Source organism: Pagrus major, chromosome 8 (assembly GCF_040436345.1).
Source record: "Pagrus major chromosome 8, Pma_NU_1.0".
NCBI lineage: Eukaryota > Metazoa > Chordata > Actinopteri > Spariformes > Sparidae > Pagrus > Pagrus major.
The window spans coordinates 23,136,488-23,159,454 of NC_133222.1; the positions used below are offsets into that span (position 1 = coordinate 23,136,488).

At 45.8% G+C, this 22,967-nt stretch overlaps 1 protein-coding gene across 1 annotated transcript in view; it reads right to left on the reverse strand.

Annotated features, from left to right (window-relative positions):
• galnt18a (UDP-N-acetyl-alpha-D-galactosamine:polypeptide N-acetylgalactosaminyltransferase 18a) overlaps positions 1-22,228 on the reverse strand; it is a 173,507-nt gene extending 151,279 nt beyond the window's left edge. Inside the window, exon 1 of the mRNA XM_073472461.1 lies at positions 21,976-22,228. Coding sequence (XP_073328562.1) covers positions 21,976-22,228 — 253 coding nt within the window. The remainder of the gene's footprint in view (positions 1-21,975) is intronic.
• Between the last annotated feature and the right edge of the window lie 739 nt (positions 22,229-22,967).

Here is a 22,967-nt window from a genome sequence, read left to right on the forward strand (position 1 = left end):
ATGGTACTTTTCGTGTCCAGCAGACCCCTGATGTTTTAGAAACAGAAAAAGAACCCTTCACAAAATAAATCTTCAGGAAAACAACAGAGAGCTTTGCAGGCCATGTTGGTGTCTCAGTGGCTGCAGACTCTTGTCACTTTATCTTTGCTGTCTCGCAGCAGCTCTGCCACTCTGCATGACCTGATGGAGCACTGCTCACTACAGCTGCTCTGTTTGGATTTCACTCTCAAGTTTCAAGCTGTCACTTCATCTGGGTGTCCTACATGTGACACCAGATTTTTTTTCAGCAGATAAAGCTACTGCTTTCTTTTTCAACTACAATCACAGGCTGCAAGCTGCGACATGTTCACAATAGCTCACTGTGCTTCTTATTATTTTCTCTGCACTAAAATGTTTTCTTTCTCAGCTGTATCTGTTTGTGACGAGCTTACAACAAAAGCCCTGTGAGCTAAAATGAGCATGCTAACTGCTTGCTAACAGCCGCTCACAAAGCTAATCATTAACTGGGATTAAGTTCACACCGTCTAATCAGAAGATGTTTTGTTCCACCAACTCCTGTCTCCTGACTGTTTGCAAACCATTGTGTTTTGGTATTCTTTTGTTTTTTTAATATAATTCACCAAAGTTGAAGTTGAGAGATAAGCTATAAAAACAAGTTCATTTTTAACAACTAGGTGTAATGTCATAAAATAATTGTGTAAAACATGAATTAACCCACAGAGGGCCTGAAGCCTCAGGGTCGATTCACCAACTTTCCATCAGTGCAACTCTGACGACACTAGTTAGGGCTCAGAAAGTTGCCTGCATTTCCCTCGGCTCTATGTGACAATTTTATCCCAGCGTGGAGGGAAATCTGACTGTGTTGAGGTCCTCCCAAAGAGCTGGAAGCTGATATTTAGCTGCAGGGCAGCAGAAGTGAAGGCACAACTCCAGTCTGAGGAGCTGAAAGTGAATCTCAAATGATTTTAGCAGGAATGGAAGGACGGTAACTGTGGCAATATTAGGAACAGCAGGGGGCAGTGGATGAAAAATGGATTATGTGAAAAGTTCCATGTCTAGCAGACAAAACAGAATCTTAGCTTGTGACTGTAATACAGTAATTATGTCAGTTAAAGAAGTTCATTCAGTGACTTTACAGCATATTAACGGGTTAAACTTTTTGAAAAAACAGTGCACTGAAATTCAAACACAGCAATAAAGCTTCACAATATGACCAGTGAGCGACAGAAAACTACAGACTGAGGGGAGATATCTGATAAATGTAAAATTACACAGATAAATACACCTCAGTGCTGACTGCCCACATTGACATCAACACAACACTACCTTTCAACTTATTTATAAAAAACAAGAACTGTTTGCTTTTTCACCGCTGTTTTTACTCTATTCTCCAAAACATATCAGGAAAATGAAAACAAGCTTGTGTGCACACCTCTGTCATCTAACTATCGAACAGTGTTTTTCTTGCTTGGTCCCAGTTCTATTAGCGTCACTAGCAGGTAATGCAATACACATTCCTGTGCTGTGCCGCTACACGTGGGATCTTGGTAATGTAGAAGAGGAAGAATGAAGATGACTGCGAACCAAAGCAAACTCAAATATTACAAAAACGTTTTTACACTGAGGGAAGATATATACGGAGAAAATGCACTCAGGCGCAATGGAAACAGATTCAGCTAATAAATCACGACATACACGAACGTGTGACTTAAAGATAAAAGTAACATGTAACATTTTTAAGCATTAAAATGTCTAATAACAACTTGACCTTTCTCATATATTTTCTTCAGTTTTCTGCAATGTGTTTTTTTTTAATGGTGTGTCCATCACCCGAAAAGCCAGTTTGACCAAGGGATCATTTATGTTTATCCACATTACAAGTGTTTATTCACCCCAAAAATGAACTTAACTGTGCATTAGCTGTAAGCTAGTGAGCAACAGCACGAGCCAAGGTTGTGTGTGTCACTGAGTTTGAACTCGGGTCAACCTCTCACTTCAGACTCTTCTGTTTCCCCTCTCCTCTTTGTAATGTTTCCGTTCATGAAGCAAAGTGCATTTCCCCTCCAGCTCCAGTCAGCAGTCAACATCACAGAGCATAAACACCTCATAAACAAGGTCATCTAAAGGAGTGAGGATGAATCCACTTTTAAACCCCAGAAGTTCAAAAATAATCTCTAAGCTCTCCCCCTGTTGGTAAACATTTACAGATCAGCGCAGAATGTGATGCGACTCTGGGTGTTTATTCCTCCAAAGCTGCCTGGCTCTGAGCACATGAGCAGCGGCTCTCTCCACACAACACTCTAAGGACACCTTCTGACTTGTTTTGATGTGGGATCCCTTGCTGCAGAAATGACATGTTGTGAATTTAAATGTCCACTGAAGCTTTCGCTCTACTGGAGGAACAACTAAAAAGGCCTCAGGTGAAAAACATTACTGTGTGGCGCCAGGACTGGGGCTTCAAAAAACACCAGATGAAAACCAGATTTATGCAGCAAGGACTTTTCCTGCCATACTTGAAATATCACCTCCTTTTAACGTTTAGACTGTTCATTTATTCATCAATTCACTTATAAACCAATTTAAATGTTTTTAAATGCTTACAACAAATATGGTATGTGCGGTTCAGTTTGATTAATTAATCACAAAGCTTGTAATTAATCAGACGAACTAGTTTAATCCTTTGGCAGATGAGCTGCTGATTATGTACGTGACTGCCTTTAGGAAAGCAGAAATATTTCATCTTATTGTAGTAATCTTACATCTAAGTTAAAGAAGAAAAAAAAGAAGTTAAATATTGCATACAATTATACAGTGTACAATGTAGTAGAACTTGGAGGAAACAATGGGAAGCCAACATATGGTGCCCAGGGAAAATTTCAGATCTGTGCCTTGGTCATGGGCACTGACCGGAGATTTAACCTGGACCTTGAACCCAGGACCTTCTTGCTTACCACTGCACCAGCGTCCAGCCCCAAGTTAAATCTACAATATGGCATTAACTCTTCATCCTTCATTCTCCACAACAGTTTTGGCATCCCTGTTTATATTCCTGCGGCTCACCCATTCCTAAGAAATTCAACTTTCACAAGAGAACTGGCAACAAACGTGTCAGGCATTTTCTACAGCCCCCGGATGACAACTTTATGAGGCTGCAACAGTCTTCTGCAAGCTTCACTGGAGGAATATAGCTGTGGGGCAGCACCTAGGAAAGTATCCCTGCGGTTTCATAATGCAGCCTCGGGGAACTACACTGTGGGATTTAGAAGACGATGAGTGACAGTGGCAACTTCGCTAAGTGTTAGATTTCGTGTTGGACACATGGGGTGTAAAATGTTAACAGGCTTCGTCATGCAGCGTGCCGCCTTGATCAAGTAATCTCCTGCAGATGATGACATGTATGCAGCCAGGCAAAGACTAGAGGAGAACTTGCGTGTGTGAGTGCAAACACACAGATTTCAAAGCACATGTCTCCAAAAAGGCACACAGAAGAGCGCCGCATATACACATTAGTCCTTACACAGTTCCTGAATGAGACAAGTGTATGCATGAGTGGCTGAATTAGCAGCTTGTACTTTACTGCATTTGGGAGTTAGAAGAGATGTGTGTTTGTCATGACAACACACGACACAGAGTCTCTGTAGAGAGGGTCGAGTTCATTATGACTCTCCTGTGTGTGTGTGTGTGTGTGTGCTCATGTGTGAAAAGTGACAGGGTGGATATTGACCGCCACGAGCACAGTTCCCTCTTAATGAAGCACACTGCTGGCAGCTCTCACAGGACCATCACAGAGCTCAGAAACCTGCTTTGCATTTCCAAAGTACCTGCACTTATGGACTCATTATGTGTTTAACATGGACGACTGAAAAGAGGAGTTCATTTAAAAAGGACTGACCAAATTGTAACCCGTCTAGTGTGTACGCTCATTCCAAAGCCACCAAAATAAGTTACAAAAGACACTCAAACATGTGGCACACTTTGCTGTTTTTTTTTTTGCCATCTTTTGATATAAATTTATATTAGTTTAAAAATATAATATGTTGAAATTCTGCATTAAAATGTCTAAAAGCGACTGGGTCTTTGTTATATAATTTGTTGTGTACTTACATTATCCCAAATGTTTCCAAAAATGTTCAAAGCCAGACAAATCCACATGATTACTCAAAGTAACAATGTGTTTCATCAGGTCGCCATCACTAGTTCTGCATTAGGGAAGTCAGCAAATGAGACTAAACTTAACATGAATAAAACTTCAGAAGCAATGGTGGTTGTTTAATGGTGTGTTCACCACCAGCGAAGCAAGTTTGATCAGTTGTGTTCATCTCTCACAAACAGCCAGATTACTTGACTACATTAGTCGTGAGCTAACATTAGCCAGCAACAGCCCACAATGAGAGTTCGTACGTCTGTGTTTAAATTTCCCTCTCATCTCTGTAACGTTAGGTTCAGGCAGTAAAATACATTTCCCATCAAGCTCAACATTACAGTAACGTGACATAAACACCAACAATGGGGGTCTCCTCAGCAGGTTGCTGCTGCAGTCGGGCTGATAAACAGGAGTGAGGATAAATCCACTTTTTAATCCCAAAAGTTACAAAGTAATCTCTGAGCTCTCCCCCCGTCAGTAAATGACTCCAGATCAGAGCTGAAAAAAGTTACATAATGTTAGGTTTTGAGTGTGAATGTGAATGTGAACGGGGCATGTTCAACCTAAAACTGGGCTTTAAGTTGCTCTTTATTGATTTCATAAGTTCACCAATTAGTTTTGAAAGTGTTCCATTGCTGAACTGACTCCACAAATACAAAATAACATCTTCATTGGAGACAGACTTCCGCCTGGTGAACAAGAAACTTTTGCTCTAACACACTGATTGAGTGCGACCAACCAAGCAAGGAGGATGAATTTGGATTTTGGCAGCTTTTGTCACAACCTGATGATGGTAAACTTGCAGATGCTCCCAAGCTGGAGTGGGCAAATTAACTTTTAAGTGTTTAATCTCAGATAGTCAGGTTCTGTTGCCTTAAATTGGCTTTGACACAATCTGAACTGAAACTCAAGGGTAGCAAATGAGAGTTTGAAAAAGTTTGTGATGACTAATAACACGTAACACAAATAACGGTATCTGTGCTGTGCAAGCAGCATCCACAAAGACTCTTTGGGTACATGTAATGCATTGTTTTATCAAGATAATACAAAATATATTTACTGAGCCAAAATGCCAGGAGGCTGAGAGTGTGGCTCAGACTGATAAGTTTCTGATCATTTTATACCCAAGATCAAATTGTGCAACCCCAAAACTGTGAGACTATTGTTTGTGTTTGTGCATAAATACATACAGTTTAAGATACAAAGGAAAAGCGTTCAAGCTGTTGGCAATTTCTTGACTTTAAAACAAAATCTCTGTGGAAAACTTTACAAAACAAGAAAGAATGGTTGACAATATTGTCCCACATAAAGGATAAAGAGTTTAATAAAAGTGTACCTAAAGTGTACACAGTCTCTGGTGATCAGATTTAAACTGGTATATATCTCTATTGATTAAATAACCGATGCTGTTGTTTGAGATAGTCTCATGATGCAAGAACTTCATTACAAAGTTGATGTGTTTTCAATCGCAGACATAAGTTACCTCATGTGACAGTCAGACGTAACATCTTTTCACACAAACGAATCTCATTTAACAAGATGCCAGCAGTTCAGAGCCACATCCCTGGAAAACCAACGGAGCCATCCAGTCTGGTTTCAGTGCCACAGAGAAACAAACGCCTGTCTGATTCCATCTTGTCCTCCAGTCTTTCATCTTGTTTTTCTTGCTTTGGAAAAAATGTATGTACAGTGCAGCATTGTACGGTGTGTTATAAAACAGTTGTTATTTATGTAGGATTTTGATGAAAGTGATACTGATGTGACGAGTATCTGCATCCATCCTGTACCTTATTCATGTGGAGACTCTCACTCTAGTCTGATACACATCTCTGTGGACTTTTGCAGAACAGCAGCTGTTACATTACCCAGTCTGATGTACTTATCTAAAATGTGCATACCTGTCTATTTACTGCTGAATCACACTGTCTTGGCTTTATATTTGACTGCGCTTGCAATAAATCCACTCTGTGTGATACTGTGGGATTGCAGGAGATAAAAGAATACTGACGGGCTGGTCTGAAATTACAACCCAGTGTTAAGTATCAATTTCACTAAAATGTATCTTAGAAATCAGTAAAAGATCTTCCATCACGCTGAGTGCTTACTTTTTGCTTTGTCTCAATGTCCCTATTGGCCACCATACACACTGTACTTTGAGTCAATTAAAGTGAAACAATGCCTGACCTCTGCCTTCCATGTGTATCACCCTATAAAGCTCTACTAACTAAATATTTTGGATTACAGAAAGTAAAGACTAGGCTCGGCCATGGATGAAGGTAAAGTCTTAACAAAGGAGGCAGTGGTTTCTTGCAGCTCAAGGGCAAAAACACACAAAATACAGAAAACTGCACAGCTTTTAGTCATTTTCTATGATAAGCAGTGGATCTGTTAGAAGGATCCCATAAGGATGGCCGGCAGTTACAGGCAGGATGGATGGCAAAGCCAAAATAAGTTGACTATGACCTGGAAGAGATGGAAAAAAATGCAATAATAACACTTAGGAAAATCAAGATGAGATTTTAATGTGGATTGCAATAAATAACACTTAGTTGTGGTGAATTTCTATTATCAGGATAATTGTGAATATCCTCGCAGTAGTAATTTTAAAGCTGCCTAGCTCAATAACGCACCATCCTACATTGATTTCCTGATTTATTTGGAGTTACCACAAGGAGAAGCCCTCATCTTTCCACTCAGTCCAAAAGTTTGTCACCATGGTGAATCCTCACTTGCCCATTGCATCCCCCACATAAAAAAAGTGAAATCTGATATGGAGAAATGCTATAGATTCCAAACTAAGGCAGACAGCGAGATGAGATGAGAAGAACTGAAAAGAGATGTTGATTAAAAAGAGATGTGTGTCCCATCTGTGACGCCATACAATCATTTGTTTCTCTTCAAAATGTAAGATAAGCTTTTGATGATCTTTGATCAGGATCACATCATGAACTGCACATATTTTTGGCGAGGATAATCATCATCGACATGACATTTTCATGTCCCATGCCGAGTAACAGTCACACATGACCAAAAGAAAATGTAGCGACAGCTGATGGACACTTTGGGCAACAGCTTACCTGTTTGCTATGCACTAAAGGATTTGAGTTAATAAGGCTACTTCGAGATCACAGTGCCACATCAGAGGATTTACATAATTAATGAAGTTACCGCTGCCATGCCACGTGCACAAACTCTGCATAGCAATTTGGGGACACCTGTCCTGCTGCTGTGCGGCGGCCAAAAGTTCGAACTCAGTTCAAAAACGACAGCTAAATACAAAGAAAAGTACAACACTGTGTTCTTGTTTCCTTGTGTGTGAAAATAGTATCTCCAGTAAGTCATTTTTTAATATGTGTCTGTCTCAGAAAGAAAAGGTGAAAAAGAAACAGGGACACACTAAAGAGTTTAGTCTCTGTGGCTCTTTAGTACCTGGAACTGTTAGAATGAAACGGTATAAATCAGTTCAGCCGACATAACATTTCAATGTAGTTTTGTGTCGTAAAAATTTCTCTTTCTAGGCCATCCGTACTGGGTCAGCTGAGTTAAAATCTCCCCTCAACCCCCTGAGACATAACTTAATAATCTGCACACTGCTGTCAAGGATCAGAGCAAAGCAACCACTCGGAGGAGGTGCAACAAAGTCATGGAGCTCTAATCTGAAGAAGGTAACACTTCTGGAATTGTGAGCGTCACACCTCCGCCATCTCATCATCATCACACCGTGGCTGACACCTTTCCTTTGAATTTCAGCGGCGTGAGAGAGCAGATGTAAGCGAGGGAGGGATGGTGGGTCTCTGACTATCACAGGAACAGGAGTCACTTTTGATGTAAAGGCCCCATACTATTATTTCTCTCATGCTGTCCATTGCTGCATCACCTTTATTCATCCTCTTCTGTCTCTGTAAGACTCCCCTCCTGAAAGGCCCAGTGTGCTCTGATTAGTCAGCTCTCACAGGCCTGAGCAGACACCACCTTGGGGCGTGGCTGAGGGGGAGTGACGGTATAGTTCTGACATCACAACAATAACTCCTGATGGCTCATTTGAAGGCAAAGTGTCTGAATACAGGCTGTGTGCATTTTTCAGTGGACTGAGCATTTTCATACTTTCAGAGTATTTATATATAGCGCTTCGGCCAGGTTATAATCAGAGGAGACGTAAATCTAACTTTCTATGATATGGGACCTTTAATATGTAGACCGATATCAGCCAATTATCGGGCTGATATTCAGCATTTTCCAATCATAGGTAGCGGTGATTTATTATATATATATATTTTTTGTCAAATTGCCGATAAAATAAACTGTGCAACATCCTCTTGCACAAAGTCCCGCCCACAACATTATCTGACTGGTAACACGTCACAATGAATAGCCTATAAAGACTGAATAATCTGAACCTGCAAAGTGACTAGTAACTAAATGTATCATATCACTGTAGTAGAGTGGAGGTATAAAGTAACAGAAATTGGAAATACTCAAGTAATGTAACTCAAAATTGTACTTGAGAACAGTACTTGAGTAAATTGTACCCATCGCTGGTTGTTTGAAATTTTGACACAAAGAGTTTAAGTTTTACTCAGATGAATATCAGAGCAAATATCAGTTCAGTCTCCTTGATTTCTAATAATCGGTGTCAGTACCGATCCTGAAAAGGCCATATCGGTCAACCCCTATTATGTGTCACCTTCATCTCTACGATCCAGCAGTCCACCTGCATCGGCGTTCTCTCTCTTTACTTGCTCTTCCTCTAAACTGCTTTATTTTGTATTATCCTCAGGCATCTCAGAGTGCAACTGGCAGAGAAAATCCAGAGCACAGAGCCAAAAGAAGATCGATTTCTCTATACTAACGTCCCTGTGCACCTGTGTGTTACAGTGTCATGGCAGCCTCCACCGACTGATGCCAGGATGTTTGCTGTGACAGTTTTCTTCACACAACGATACACAGGCTCTATAGGCAGGCGGTGACATCCACATCAGATCTCACGCCACTGCATCTTTGATGACACACCATGCACGCAACTTACACTGTGACGCACACACAAACACACAGTCTCAGAAGTCCAGCCTCCACCCTGCACACTCGTCGTCTTCAGCGCACTGTCAACATGGATCAACTTGCGTTGACTCATAAAGAGACTACTAAAAATAAGATTTGTACTTGGCAGGATGGAAACAAACAATGCAGAACAAGGATCAAAACACAGCATCGTATGTGAGGAGACAGATCCTCTGAAGATGTATAAGACTAACTGAAAGAAAGAATCATGGCCAAGAATCCAATTTGTCTCTCTCATGCTCCTAATCTTGTGTATCTCACATCGAAGCAGCCCTGCAGTGTGGAAATGAATGGCTGTAAACAAATGTGTTAAAATATGCACTGTTTCATGACCTGAATCTCTTCCTCACTGAGCCTCGGCCTCAGCATAGCCAGGAACGTAACATGGCACCAGCCGGAGGAGCCACCTGACACCTTCACCAGAGGCAGGACTTCACATGTCTGCTAAGCTGACGACATGGAAAATCTACCCGAAGACTGAATTATGACATGCTGCTCCATATGGAGGATATGCAATATGTTCAACTGCAAATAAATGAAATACATAATCATATGAATAAATAAAGTCAGATATATAAATAAAAAAAAAAAAAATGTGAAACAATTTGAGAAGTTATCAAAAGTCCACTCATTATTTTGAGTTTTGCTGAAGTAGTTTATATTTAAGAGAAATGGCTTCAAAGTCTCTATGGACTTCGAGTATCTCGGGATTTTTTTCCCTGCTGGATTAATCTGAAAATGTTTCAAAAGTTTGAAAAGTGTTGGAAAAGAAAGAGTTGCTGTAATCACAGTCTTCAAAAATCTAAAATATGGAGGGGAGAACTACATGAAATCTTCCCAAGAGCAACTCCTGAGGGGGACATCAACAGTAGTGCTGTAACTCTGCTAACAAACTGTCCTCCTGCCAGCTGAGGAAAACTACACTACATTTCCAGCTTCTCTCATTGCCTCAAAGTCAAAAAGAGCCGCAAACACAGGCCGATGATACTGGCTTGATATCTGACTAGCTAACTGTTAGCTACGAAAGAATTGCAGTTCGGCGCTGTGAAAATGAAGATTGGTGACGATTATAAATGTGTTTTATTGTATTCAATGAACATGACAACACTAAACATGCTAACTAACTAGCCAGCTAACTAGCTAGACCGATTTGTGAGCTCAGTTATTAACCAGCATCTTCCTTTTTGGGTTGCCGTAGCGTAACAGTAGTGAGCTAGTTAGCTGGAAATTGTCAAACCTCCTAAAAGCAGATGACGTGGGATACTTAAGCTTAATGGGCGGGGTTTGCTGACATTATTACTACTTAACAAAAAATTAAAGAGCCAAAACTTAAGGTTATTTACATAACCCCGGTTCTCTGAGTAATATGAGTGAGATGTCTCACTATGGGATGCACGCCTCGCTGCAGCCCTCAGAAGCATTAATCTCATTACGCCAATCCTGATTGGCTGGTGAAACGTGTCCGTCCGCCTCAGGTAGTCCCCTCTACCTTAAATAGCGCATGCGGACGGCACCACGTCATTCAAGATAAGCACCTCTTCTCACTCGCCCAAGCAAGAAGGGATGTCTGGTGAGACATCTCACTCATATTACTCAGAGAACCGGGGTTATGTAAATAACCTTAAGTTCTCTTTCATAATATTTCGTTCGATGTCTCACTATGGGATGTGGTAGCTCCCGTATTGCCAGACAAGCTTACCTAACGTCCACCAACCCACAGGGAAAAGTACTCTGTTCCAATCAGGACAGCAAAACCGCGCGTGCCACGCACGGCGCGGAGACGTCCAGCTTATAGAAGCGGACAAAAGTGAGAGGCGAGGACCAACTCGCTGCAGCACAGATGTCCTGAACAGAAACTCCCCTGAATAAGGCCCAGGATGCGGCCAAACCCCGAGTCGAGTGCGCTCGCAGGCCCACAGGTGGCTGCAAACCCTGACTCGTATACGCCAAAGCAATTGCCTCCACCACCCAGTGGGATAGGCGCTGCTTTGTGATAGGTTTTCCCTTATGAGGATTAGCCAAGGAGACGAACAGCTGATCGCTCCTCCTGAAACCCTTTGTCCTATCCATGTAAGTGCGCACCGCACGGACTGGACACAACGCATGTGACCGCTGCTCTCCTGGTGAAGCAGCAAAGGCCACAAGGTCAATAGGAGAAATTGAGCCGACCACCTTAGGCACAAAAGCCGGGTTGGGCTTCAAAATCATCCTTACATCCCCCGGGAAGAGCTGAGCGCATGACGAATGCACCGAAAGCGCATGGATGTCACTAACCCGTTTAGCCGAAGCCAGAGCCAGTAACAACACTGTCTTGAGAGACACGTGTTTCAAGTCTGCTCCCTCCAGTGGCTCAAAGGGAGGTCCTTTAAGACCCTCCAGAACCACAGCCAGATCCCATGGTGGTACCAGTGGTCTGGACACGGGGAGAAGCCTGCGCGCTCCCTTCATAAAACGGCAAACCAGCGGGTGCTGGCTCGCTGTTTGCTTCCCAAACCCCACGTGACAGGCGGCGATAGCTGCCAAGTACACCTTAACCGTGGAGAAGGCTTTTCGTTTGTCAATCAGGTCCTGCAAGAATGATAATATCACTCCTACTGGACACTGAAAGGGAATGTGGCCATTTCTGTGACACCACCCCTCAAACACTCTCCACTTACAGTCATACAGGGACCTAGTGGAGGAGGCTCGAGCACTTTGTATGGTGGAAATCACGCGCTGTGAGAGTCCCACAGCTGACAGACTGAGCCACTCAGGGGCCAAGCCCACAGCGCCATGCGTTCTGGGTGCGGGTGGAAGACCGTCCCCGCCCCCTGCGATAGCAGGTCCCTGCGCAGCGGGAGCTGCCAGGGCTGAGCGCACAGCAACCGATATATCTCCGCCAGCCAATGCATCGCAGGCCAATGCGGAGCTATCAAAATCAGTGCGTGGCCGTGCTCCCTCACTCTGGACAGAGTGGGGGGTATCAAGGCCAGGGGGGGGAACGCGTAAAGAAGCTCGTGCGGCCAGGCGTGCGCTAGTGCGTCGACGCCGAGGGGAGCATCCATGCTGCGCAGAGAGTAAAACAGCGCGCACTGCGCGTTTCCTCTCGACGCGAACAGATCCACCGTGGCCCGACCGTAACGGCCCCATATCTGTTCCACAATTTCCAGGTGTAGAGTCCACTCCCCCTATACTGGCGCGCCCCTGGACAACAGGTCCGCGCCTGTGTTCAGGGCTCCTGGGACGTGCGTCGCTCTCAGGGAGAGGAGACGACCGCAGCTCCACAGGATCAGTTTGCGTGCCAGCATGTACAACCGACGGGAGCGTAACCCCCCCTGACGGTTGATGTACGCCACTGTCGTCGTATTGTCCGTCCTCACCAGGACATGATGACCCGTGAGAGACGGAAGGAAATGTTTCAGGGAGAGGAACACCGCTGACAGTTCCAGAAAATTTATGTGAGACCGCTGGAGGGCCACACTCCAGTGGCCCCTCACAGACCGGCCCTCGTGAATTCCGCCCCAGCCCGTCAGGCTGGCGTCCGTAGTGACCACCTTCCTGGACAAGACGGAGCCCATGGGCACCCCTTGTGTCAGAAAGCACGGGGCGCGCCAGTGGCGCAGCGCCCTGGCGCACCCTGGTGTGACCAGTATCCTCCGTGCGCCATGACGCACGGGATCTAGCCCGCATGAGGCCACCCAAAGCTGGAATTCCCTCATGTGGAGGCGACCAAGATGGACTACGAGAATGGCAGACGCCATCAGCCCGAGTAATCGAAGACACAATCTGAATTGAACAGATTTGCCTGGATGAAAGAGCGCGAGACATGCCCTGAAATTTTTCACCCGCTCCGCCGAGAGGCGCGCTGTGAAAGTCACCGAGTCCAGAGATAATCCCAGAAAGATTATGCCCTGCGCTGGGGATAGCATGCTCTTTTCCGCGTTTATCACGAAACCCAGATCGATTAGGTGACGTGTGAGAATACGCGTGTGCGCCCTGGCCTCCTGCTCCGACTGTGCCAACAGCAGCCAATCGTCCAGATATGTGGCCAAGCGGATGCCCTGCCGTCTCAGCGGGGCTATTGCCGCTTCTGTGCACCGCACAAACACCCTCGGGCTTAAAGACAGACCGAAAGGGAGCACGCGGTACTCGTAACAGCTCCCTTGGAAAGCGAATCTCAGATACTTTCTGTGGGGAGGATAAATCGGGATATGGAAATACGCGTCTTTCAGATCGACAGAAGTGAACCAATCGTTCTGTCTCACAAGGCGCAGCAGGGATGCGTGCGTAAGCATCCTGAACTTGTATTTCCTGAGATATTTGTTCAGAGCACGTAAATCCAGGATAGGGCGAATACCGCTCCCCCCCCGTTTGGGGACCAGAAAATACCTGGAGTAAAAACCGCTCTGACACTGTGCGGGAGGGACGACACAAATTGCTCCTTTGTTTAACAGTGAGAGGAATTTTCTCCTGTAGAACGCGAGCTGACTCTCCCTGAGCCTGGGAGTGTATTATACCGGCGAATCGCGGAGGAACAGCTGAGAACTGCAGCCTGTATCCCCTCGCGATCGTCCTCAACACCCAGGGTGGAGCTGCGAGCGCGGCCCATCTCTCGCATCTGAGGGAGAGAGTGGACACGCACCGCAGCCCCTCCACCATGAGAGGCTCCAGCCGCGGTGCGGTGGGGCTCTCCCTTGGTGGGGTAGTGACATGGCTCCCGGGCGGTGCTGTGCATTTCCGCCCGGGAGGACAGCGCAGCAGCGGGGACCCCACAGCCCCCCCCACGGGAAAAGCCGCAGCTTTCCGCCGAGGGGGGACAGCGGATGTCGCCACCGCGCTGCTTATTCTGATAGTTTTGGCTTTTTTTATTAGCTGCGCCCTCGGCACTCGGCCTGGATGCGACAGCGGAACACAATTTATTTTCTTTATGAAAACTTGTGTGTGTGTGCGTGCTTGTGGACATGAGTGAGGGGCAACTGCTGAACCCTCTGCCGTCAAATGTCCGTCTCTCCCGGCTTGCTCTGGCAAAGTCCGTGGCAGCTGGGAGACGGGGGCGTGGGGGGCCCCTGAGCGCACGCTCGAAAGCCGAACAGGTGGAGCTGGAGAACGGGGAACTTCCAGCTGCATCACCGGTGAAGAGAGGAGCCTTCAGGCCGCTCTCTTCTTCCTCCTGGCCTGGTTAGTGGCAGCTTGCGCGGGCTGTGCCGGCGGAGCTGCAGCCGGGGCCGAGGGTTTCTTGGACCAGCCGGCCCAGCTGGGCAGGGGAGGTGGGGCGGGCCGGGGTTTCGTCAGTTTAGGTATTTTAAACTGCGAAACTTGGGCAGCAGCCTGCGCGAAGGTTTTCCGCTGTGCAGGCGGAGAGGGAGCTTGGGGCTTTCGAGGGAGGCAGAGCTGGAGAGCTTTGTCTTCCTTCTTTTTGGCTTCACACCGCCGTTGCATCGAAGCCAACGCGGAACCAAAAATCCCCTCCGGGACAATGGGCATGTCCAGGACGTCGTCCTTCTCTCTGTGTGACAGGTTGGCGAGGTTGAGCCACCGCGCTCGTTCCTGCAGAACCATTGCCCCCATCGACCTTCCCGTGGCCTGGACCGCACAGCGTTGGATACGGAGGCACAGGTCGGTGATGACCGGTATCTCCTCCCACGTAGCTGGGTCCTGAGTTTGTACAAAATCCTCGCATAACTCAGCCTGATAAGCCGTGAGCAGGGAGAGGACATTGAGCGCTCTGGCCGAAAGCGCCGCCGCCTTGTATGCCTTTTCAGTCAGAGTTGACTGAAAACGGTCAGACTTGGATGGCAGGCTGGGGCTCCGGGAGGACACCGCTGACAGCCGTGGGTGAAGGTGCGCTGCAACGAGTGGCTCCATCGGAGGCATGCGGAGCAGACCCAGGCTCTCCATCGCTTCACAGTCGAGGGACGAGGCTCCGGGGATCGGGCTCCTGCTGCTGTAAGGGCGGTCTCTCCATGAGCGCGCCACCTCATCCAGCAGCTCTGGGAAGACAGGGAGACGTTGCTTCGTCGCACTCTTAGCCAAGGGCAATTTCTTCCCCTCGTAGCGGGATCTGGTGGTCTCAGCTACGACAGCGGGCCAGGGGATATTCAGTCGGGCAGCAGCGCGTTTGCACACGTCGAGCAGGTCCGAGCTGGGGAGGGGAGAAGCTGGTGTGCTACTCTCATCTCCATCCCGAGAGGCGACGGAGGCCGCGGGCTGCGCAGCCCGGGCCGGAGTGATGAAGATGTCGTCCTCTTCTTCATCCTCTGAGATGAGGAGTTCCGAGGCGCCATCGTCATCGTCCCCATAGTCCAGTTCCAGGACGTCTTCCTCCTGCGGGGGATCCGCGGCTAGGTCGAGCTGGGAGCCCCAGCTGGCGCTAGCCTCCGGTATCGCCACCGCAGCGACCTCCATCTCCTCTCCGCCTTCGATGGCAGGGCCGCCGGGAGGGAGATAGGGGTCATGTCCAGACAAGCTAGCTTGGCGGGCTAGCCGTCTGCGGAGACTCTTGACGGTGAACACCGCACAGTGTTGACACGAGCCGGGGACGTCGATAGCTAGCCGGGCGTGTTGCAGCCCCAGGCAGCTCGAGCAGACCTGGTGTGGATCCGTACTCGATATCTTATTCCCGCAACGACAGAGTCGGGCCCCAGAGTCTCCGTGCCCTCTGGCGTGAGGGGATTTAGCCTCCATTCCTCGCGAGCTGGTGTGCAGGCGGGGAGTCGAGGCAGTTAGCTGGTGTGCTAACGTGAGAAGCCGAAAATTAGCTGGTGTGCTAATACTCGGTGCTCGAACTGCCGTGGTGGGGCGTCGAGGACAGTGCTGGCCAAGCTGTGGAGAGCAAGGAAAGCACTGGTTCGATCTGGTGTGATCGATGAAGCACAGAAAAAGATATCCAAAAGCTAGTAGCGCCCGGCGACGGAAGCTAAATAAGGTCCGCCTGTGGACAGTTTAGCTAGCTAGCCTTGGACGTGAGATATGCTCCGAGTGAGAAGAGGTGTTTGAATGACGTGGTGCCGTCCGCATGCGCTATTTAAGGTAGAGGGGACTACCTGAGGCGGACGGACACGTTTCACCAGCCAATCAGGATTGGCGTAATGAGATTAATGCTTCTGAGGGCTGCAGCGAGGCGTGCATCCCATAGTGAGACATCGAACGAAATATTATGAAAGAGAACTCAAAGTGCCACAAAACAGAGCTAAAGCACTGAGTCAGAGCCTGAGAGCATCCTGACCTTACAAACCGGCTGAGTCAGCCTCCAGTGAATGAAAAGTTCCTTTTTTTTTTAATCCAAGTACACATTTAATGTTGCGTTATCCTCGTTCAAACCTGCATGTCGGTTCCACAGTCTGGTCTTTTTGTATCAGTGACAAAGCATAAACACATAAGCACATCAGCCCCTGGCTGATAATGTAATCTGGCACCGGCTCCGAGGAGCGAGCGGAGTGGAGGGGAGGAGTGTGCCAAACACTCCGCTGGCTAAATTTACTCACCCGCTGTAACCCTGGAGCCTATGCAGATTCTATTAGCACTTGTGAACAGCTCGGTACACCATCAGCCTGCCATTCTCCATGTTAATGATGAGTGTGCTTTGTATCATACCAACATGTCTCTGCAAAGAGAGGAGCTGCACTTTGAACAGTGAGAAAATACTGATGGTCGTGTCAATGAGCACACACAGTAGAGAGGTGTGTAAAAGTTTGCATGGATTTGCAATACCAATTTAAAATCCCCATCCAGAGTGGCAACAGAGTGCCCCCTGTTGCAGGCGGACACTGTGACCTATCAGCTGCTATATTTCACTTCCCTTCATTACCTGAACAACAGGTACATCTAGGCCTGTCACGATAACAAATTTTGCTGGACGATAAATTGTCCTAGAAATTATTGCGATAAACGATAATATTGTCGCTTTGAGACCATTTTTCAACTAATATAATGATAATGGCATAATAATGCAACTACACCCTTTCAAAGATCAATAAACCTTTATTTCTAAAGAATATTTAACATTGGAATGTGAAAAAGACATTTTAAATATCCAAAATAAATAAAGATGGAGGCTGTGGCCAAAGCAATTGAGCCATGGCCAGCCACGGTTCCTTACTGCAGCAACAATGTTAGCACCATTGTCTGTAGTGATGCGGAGGCGTGACGGTACACGTGATGATGATGACGTATGTGTGTTTTTCCAAGGTGTTTCCCCGGTGTCCTCCTGTTAATCTAAACATGTACCAGCTGTCTGTTTATAATCATATGGATGCTGTTATAATGTGTTGTGATTGAGATCCTGACCCACCAAGCATCCTGGAAAGTGACAAAGTTACGTTTTTCTATAATTTACATAATTACATATTCGCCATCAGTAAACTGGACGCTGTCTGACTATTTCACTCTCGGGGTTCACGAAGTTCACTGAGTCTTGTCGGGAGGGCTGACCGTCACCATGACAACAGTAACTGACCGTCGCGCGACAAACACTTGGTGAGTTAAAGTTTTTTGCCGGGGACAGACGCTGTTTTTCGGGCAGAAATGTGACGAAGAGTCGGTCAGACCGACAGGCTGACAGACACTTCTCCACGAATAACTGCGATATTTTTTTCCTCACATAAGTTGCCAAAGACACGACCAGTTACTACGTTCCTGTTGTTTGGTCCTGTAACGTTGCTTTGTGGGACATTTATTTTTATTTTGTTGAGTGAAGGATCTGTAGAGTTATCAGACACCAACACCATCAGATCAACACGCCCTCGCTCCGCGCCGCCGGCTCGGTTCGCCTCTGATACCTCCGGAGGCGCAGCGAAATTTCACCCCTGACCGCATCTGAAACGTTCACACAAAGGCGGATGCGGAGAATTGGCGCAGTATCCCCGCATGCAAACGGCTGCGTGAATGGGGCTAGTGACTGACAAGAGGGTTCTAGTGAGAGACACGAGGAAAACAAACAAGCATGCAAATGGAAATTATTGAGGCCGGCAAAATTATCGAGCTCATTTTAATTTATCGTATGATTAATTGATTTATTGATTATCGTGACAGGCCTAGGTACATCGGTACAAAGAATGAAGAGACTTGTGTGTGAAAGCAATGAGTGTTTGCTTCACCTACTCTATGTGAACAGCATTCATTTACGGTGGCATTTGTAGAAATTCAGATCAGTTCTCGTGTTAAAAGCCGTGCATATACAGAAATTTCCAACTTATGAGGACGAGAAGTTTAATAAATACACGAAAGGCAAATATTCACAGGCTTGCTGCTGCCTGTTTGATAAATGATATGTGCATTCATTTGCACGTATTAAAATGCTTTGTATAACATTACTGCTCAAGTATTACTTGTTGAATCGTCTCGAGCATCAGCGCTGGCACAAAAGTGATCCTTATTTATTTAAAAAAACTAGGTGTTCAAGGTTTATTGTGTTCAGATACAGTATATGATGAAAAGCCTTTATCTTTTTGTACCTATGTACAAAGAAAATGCAAAAACCTCATGCACTGTAAGTGTAACCGTGTTATCTGTGCCCACAAGTAAGCAGTTCCATATCTCTGCATCTGAAATGATGTTTTCCCTCTCATCAGTTTTAATTCAGCCTCTCTGATTAACACCGTGTTCTCAACCAGCTCATCTGAAACAGAAAATTAATCCTGGATCAACAGTCTCTCTCTGAGATGTTTGATAAATTACGGCCCTTATCTTTCCAAGGAACGGTGTTATCTATCGGGCATTAGAGAGAAGCTCTACACTCCAGTGTTAATCATCCCGCCGCTGTAACAGAGTGCACATTTCTCCTAAATCCTGCGTTCGGTTGGTGAGTGGTGTGCTCGTCCCATTTAGCGCAGGATAAAGGAAGAGTTTGTCCCACTTCTTAATGTGTGTTGACTCACTGATGTACAGCTATGAGGAGGATAATTAAAACATGGAGGACCCTGGGGGATATACTATAAGTCCAGTGCGTGTGTGTATCACTGCAACATTTTATCAATGAACAACACCATCCTCTCCCACTGATAGGAAACAGACCAGTATAAGTGCTTATCTGCTGTCAGGAGGAAGAAGTTTGCAAATTCTGATTGACTTGAGAAAGTTTGTCCGACTCTGACCTGAATAACATAGTTAGACAAATGACCTAATCTGATTTCTTAATTTAGGTTGGTCTTTAAGAGTTGGCCAGAGAGAGCTATAAATGGGGCGATGATGCAAAAACAAATAGTACATCAAAATGGGACACAAACTGTCTATGGATCTGATGCTGTACTCACTGTAGACATCACATGAAATCATTATTTAAAGGAGCACTACGTAGTTCTGGGGAAGAAATGTGAATGAGAAGAGAACGATCTTCACTGGCTGATTATTTTATGCCAAAACAAAATCAATACACAGAACTCTGTGGCAACACAGTTTTTGTTTTTCACTTTCACTTGAACAAATGCAAGAGTTTACTGTCTTTTCTTAATGTCTTTAAATGGGCATGATGACACGTGATATCCTGGGGCTTTTATCTTGAATGCTCTAAGTGGTTTGTCTCCTCTCTGGCTGAGTCCACAGCACACGGAGGACGGACTCTTCACTGTTGTAGGAAACAGTTTGTGTCTAGGGGTGGGCGATATGGGCAAAAAATAATATCTCGATATTTTTGGGGATTTTGGCGATAACGATAATCAGTCCATATCCTTTAAAATGTGATTGGAATTGTCTGAGTTAGGGCTTGTGTCCACCAAACGCCTATAGGTGGCGCTTGAAATTCACCAAAAACGGAGAAGAAGAGACGGAGCATGCGCAAAAAGCTTGCGCGCTGTAAACAAACAGACAGTAGACGGAGAAACCGAACACAACAAGAAGACGAAAATGGCTAGTGCAAGGAAACCAGAATCGTTTGTGTGGACCGATAATGAGGTCGAACTGCTGCTGCGACTCACACTCGACTACAAGGCGAGTAAGTTGCAAGAAACACGAACACAAGCATGTAGTCCGCCATTGTTGTTGTTGTTGTTGTTATGAGACGTCGCAGGGTTCAGAGGTCGAAGGCAAGAGGTCGAGGGGTGGGGCGAATCCTGCCATGCTGTAGAGAGCGTTGCTGCTATCAATATTTTTGGCGAAGTAATTTAAATACTTGATAATGGAAATTTGCACATCGTCAAACCAAACAATGACGATATTATCGCAAACGGTATATATCGCCCACCCCTACTTGTGTCCAGCAGTTAAACCTTTTAAATGAACAATATTTTCACATTCATACTGTAGATTCTAATTAGATAGATTTTAATAAGGCCTTCTTAATTGAAAGTTCAAGTCTTTGTGACCAATTAATATTCACAGCTGAGTATTTTTATGTCCCTTCAACTCTGATTATTGCCTGCAATCAGGAACGCTGGAAGTCAGTCACAGTTGGGGGTGCTGAGGGGCCGGTCTATATCATGATGTCATACTGTAGTAATTGGTGCGCCACATTCATGTTTTTCTATTAATTTGAAAGGCCAGGATAACATGAATCTGAGCGTTACATCATTCTGAGAACGTTCTGCACTGCAGCAGACGGCGAACTCGAACACCAACATACATCAGGTCAAAGCAGCCACATCAACTACAGCTGACACCAGCGAGGAGATGAAGAGGGAGAGAAATTTCCCAGACTCCCTCATAAAATCGCTCAGTTTATAGGGTTGTTGAGTTAGGACAAACTTTATAAACTTTGCCAAGTGCCGTTTCTGACAGATTCTTAATTATTTTGGCCTTCTTATAAATTCGGCATCTGTTACAGCCTCGTTTTAGGGGGTGCTGCATCCCCCTCAGCACCTCCCGTTCCCGCATCCATGCCTGCAATGTGATAATGATATTTTAATGAGAACTCTTTATTGTTCTTTTCTAAAAAGCAGACGTCAGACAAACGGAAATTAACTTATTACAGTTAGTTATTAAGTTTCACAGGTGCTGTGAGGAGGAATAATTTAGGTAGGATTAATGAACTGGAAACTATTTTAATCACCTGTTAATCTTTTTTCTGATTAAAAAATCTTTTTATTCATATGAAATGATCAGAAAATAGAATCAAATGCCCATCCAAACCTCCAGGGAGAGCCCCTGGTGACAACTTGTTCTGTCTGACACACAGTCTTAAGGTGAAATATATTCAACTGACAGTGAAGTCAAACAGAGGAAAGAGCAGAAACTGACTTTGGAAGAAGCTTGAAACAGTGATTTTTGTTTGATACTTAAAAGATGTCTTAAAAGATAGATCAACTGTTGAAATTGGTGTCAGTTATTTTTTGTAGGGTGGACTAATGAATTAAATAACAAAGCTTGCAGTACAAGAAACACTCCTGCACTGTGTATAATATTCACACAGAGACTTAAAGGGGCACTGTGTAGTTTAGGAGAAGAAATTCAAACTACAATAAAAATGAGGTAATAATACAAACTCAGAAATATTTATTTTTTCATAACTGAATAAACAAGCTGTTCTCAGAACACGGTTTGAAGCTAGAAAGGTGGCAGGGTCCGCCACATATGAACAAAGTAAAACAGCATGCAACTGTGTTGTCCTTTAAGGTCAGTTTGTTTATACAGTTTGAAAACACAGTTTGTTTATTTAGTTTGTTTAATTAAAAATTCATCCCCAAAACTACATAGTGCATCTTTAAGATAATTGATCTGACAATAACCTCATGTTGATCCTACAGTTCTTGTCTCTGGATGCTGGCTCACACCACATCAGACTCCATCATCATCATCTAATGCTGCTCCTCACACGTGATCACTTCAAACTTTCCCCTACAGCCCATAACCCCCGCTGTGCTGACCTTTGATGTGCTCGTTGACCACGCTCTCCAGCCGGTCCAGCCTCTCGATAATCCTCATGGTTTCCCCCTTACTGTCCTCCTCCAACTTTCTCTCCGCCTCGCCGCCGCCGCCGCCGCTCTCCGCAACTTTGGGACCCCCGTTGGCCACATAGTTGGTGATCCAGCCGACGTACAGGAGGCACACGATGTTGGTCATGCCGCTCAGGATCACACATGTCGACACCAAAGTTTTAGTTCTCCTTGTGCACAGCATCGCGACATCCCTCCATGGGCTTCTCGTTCCCGACGCGCGCTGGCAGGTGGACTGAGGAGAAGACGCACTCGAGAAATGTGTCCAAATTGGAACTACGGCGATGCGATGCTGTGGAGTCAGTCCTCCTCTGCGCTCTCACGTCCCGGCTGAGGCATTTCCAAAATCCTCCGTGGGCTTTAAAGGCTTTACCTTGCCGTAATAATAATATTTCTGATGGTAACACTAAGAAGGAGAGTCCCCCACTGAGCAGCCGGTGAGTCAAGCTGCGCTCAGCCGCTGCAAAGCTGTCAGAACGCAGCGCTGCAACCCCCCCCCCAAACCCCCAACCCCCGCCCCGCCAGCCTGTAGTCCTCACACAGCCCAATAGGAGGAGAGGAGGCGGGCTCTGCTCCCTTCTGCCGGCCCCCTCACAGCCGGAGTACACGGAGGAGGGTGGAGTGGAGCGGGGCAACGCCAGGAAGCCTAAACCGAGCCGACAGTGATGGATAGGCGCGGTGAGGTAGCTGAAATGAAACAGGTGCGTTTATGCAGAGTGGACTGTCCTCTTGGTTTGTATGGGCGAGAGAAAATGTGTGTTTGTGGTGCTTAAACCAAGTGTACAGGCTGTTGTGGGAGAGGCAGGGACATCTTTTTGCTTTCACTTCATTTCCTCAGTGGATGTACATCATAGTCACTCATTTTCCACACTCAATTAAAGGAGCACTATGTAGTTTTGGGGAAGATATTCTTTTGTTTATGC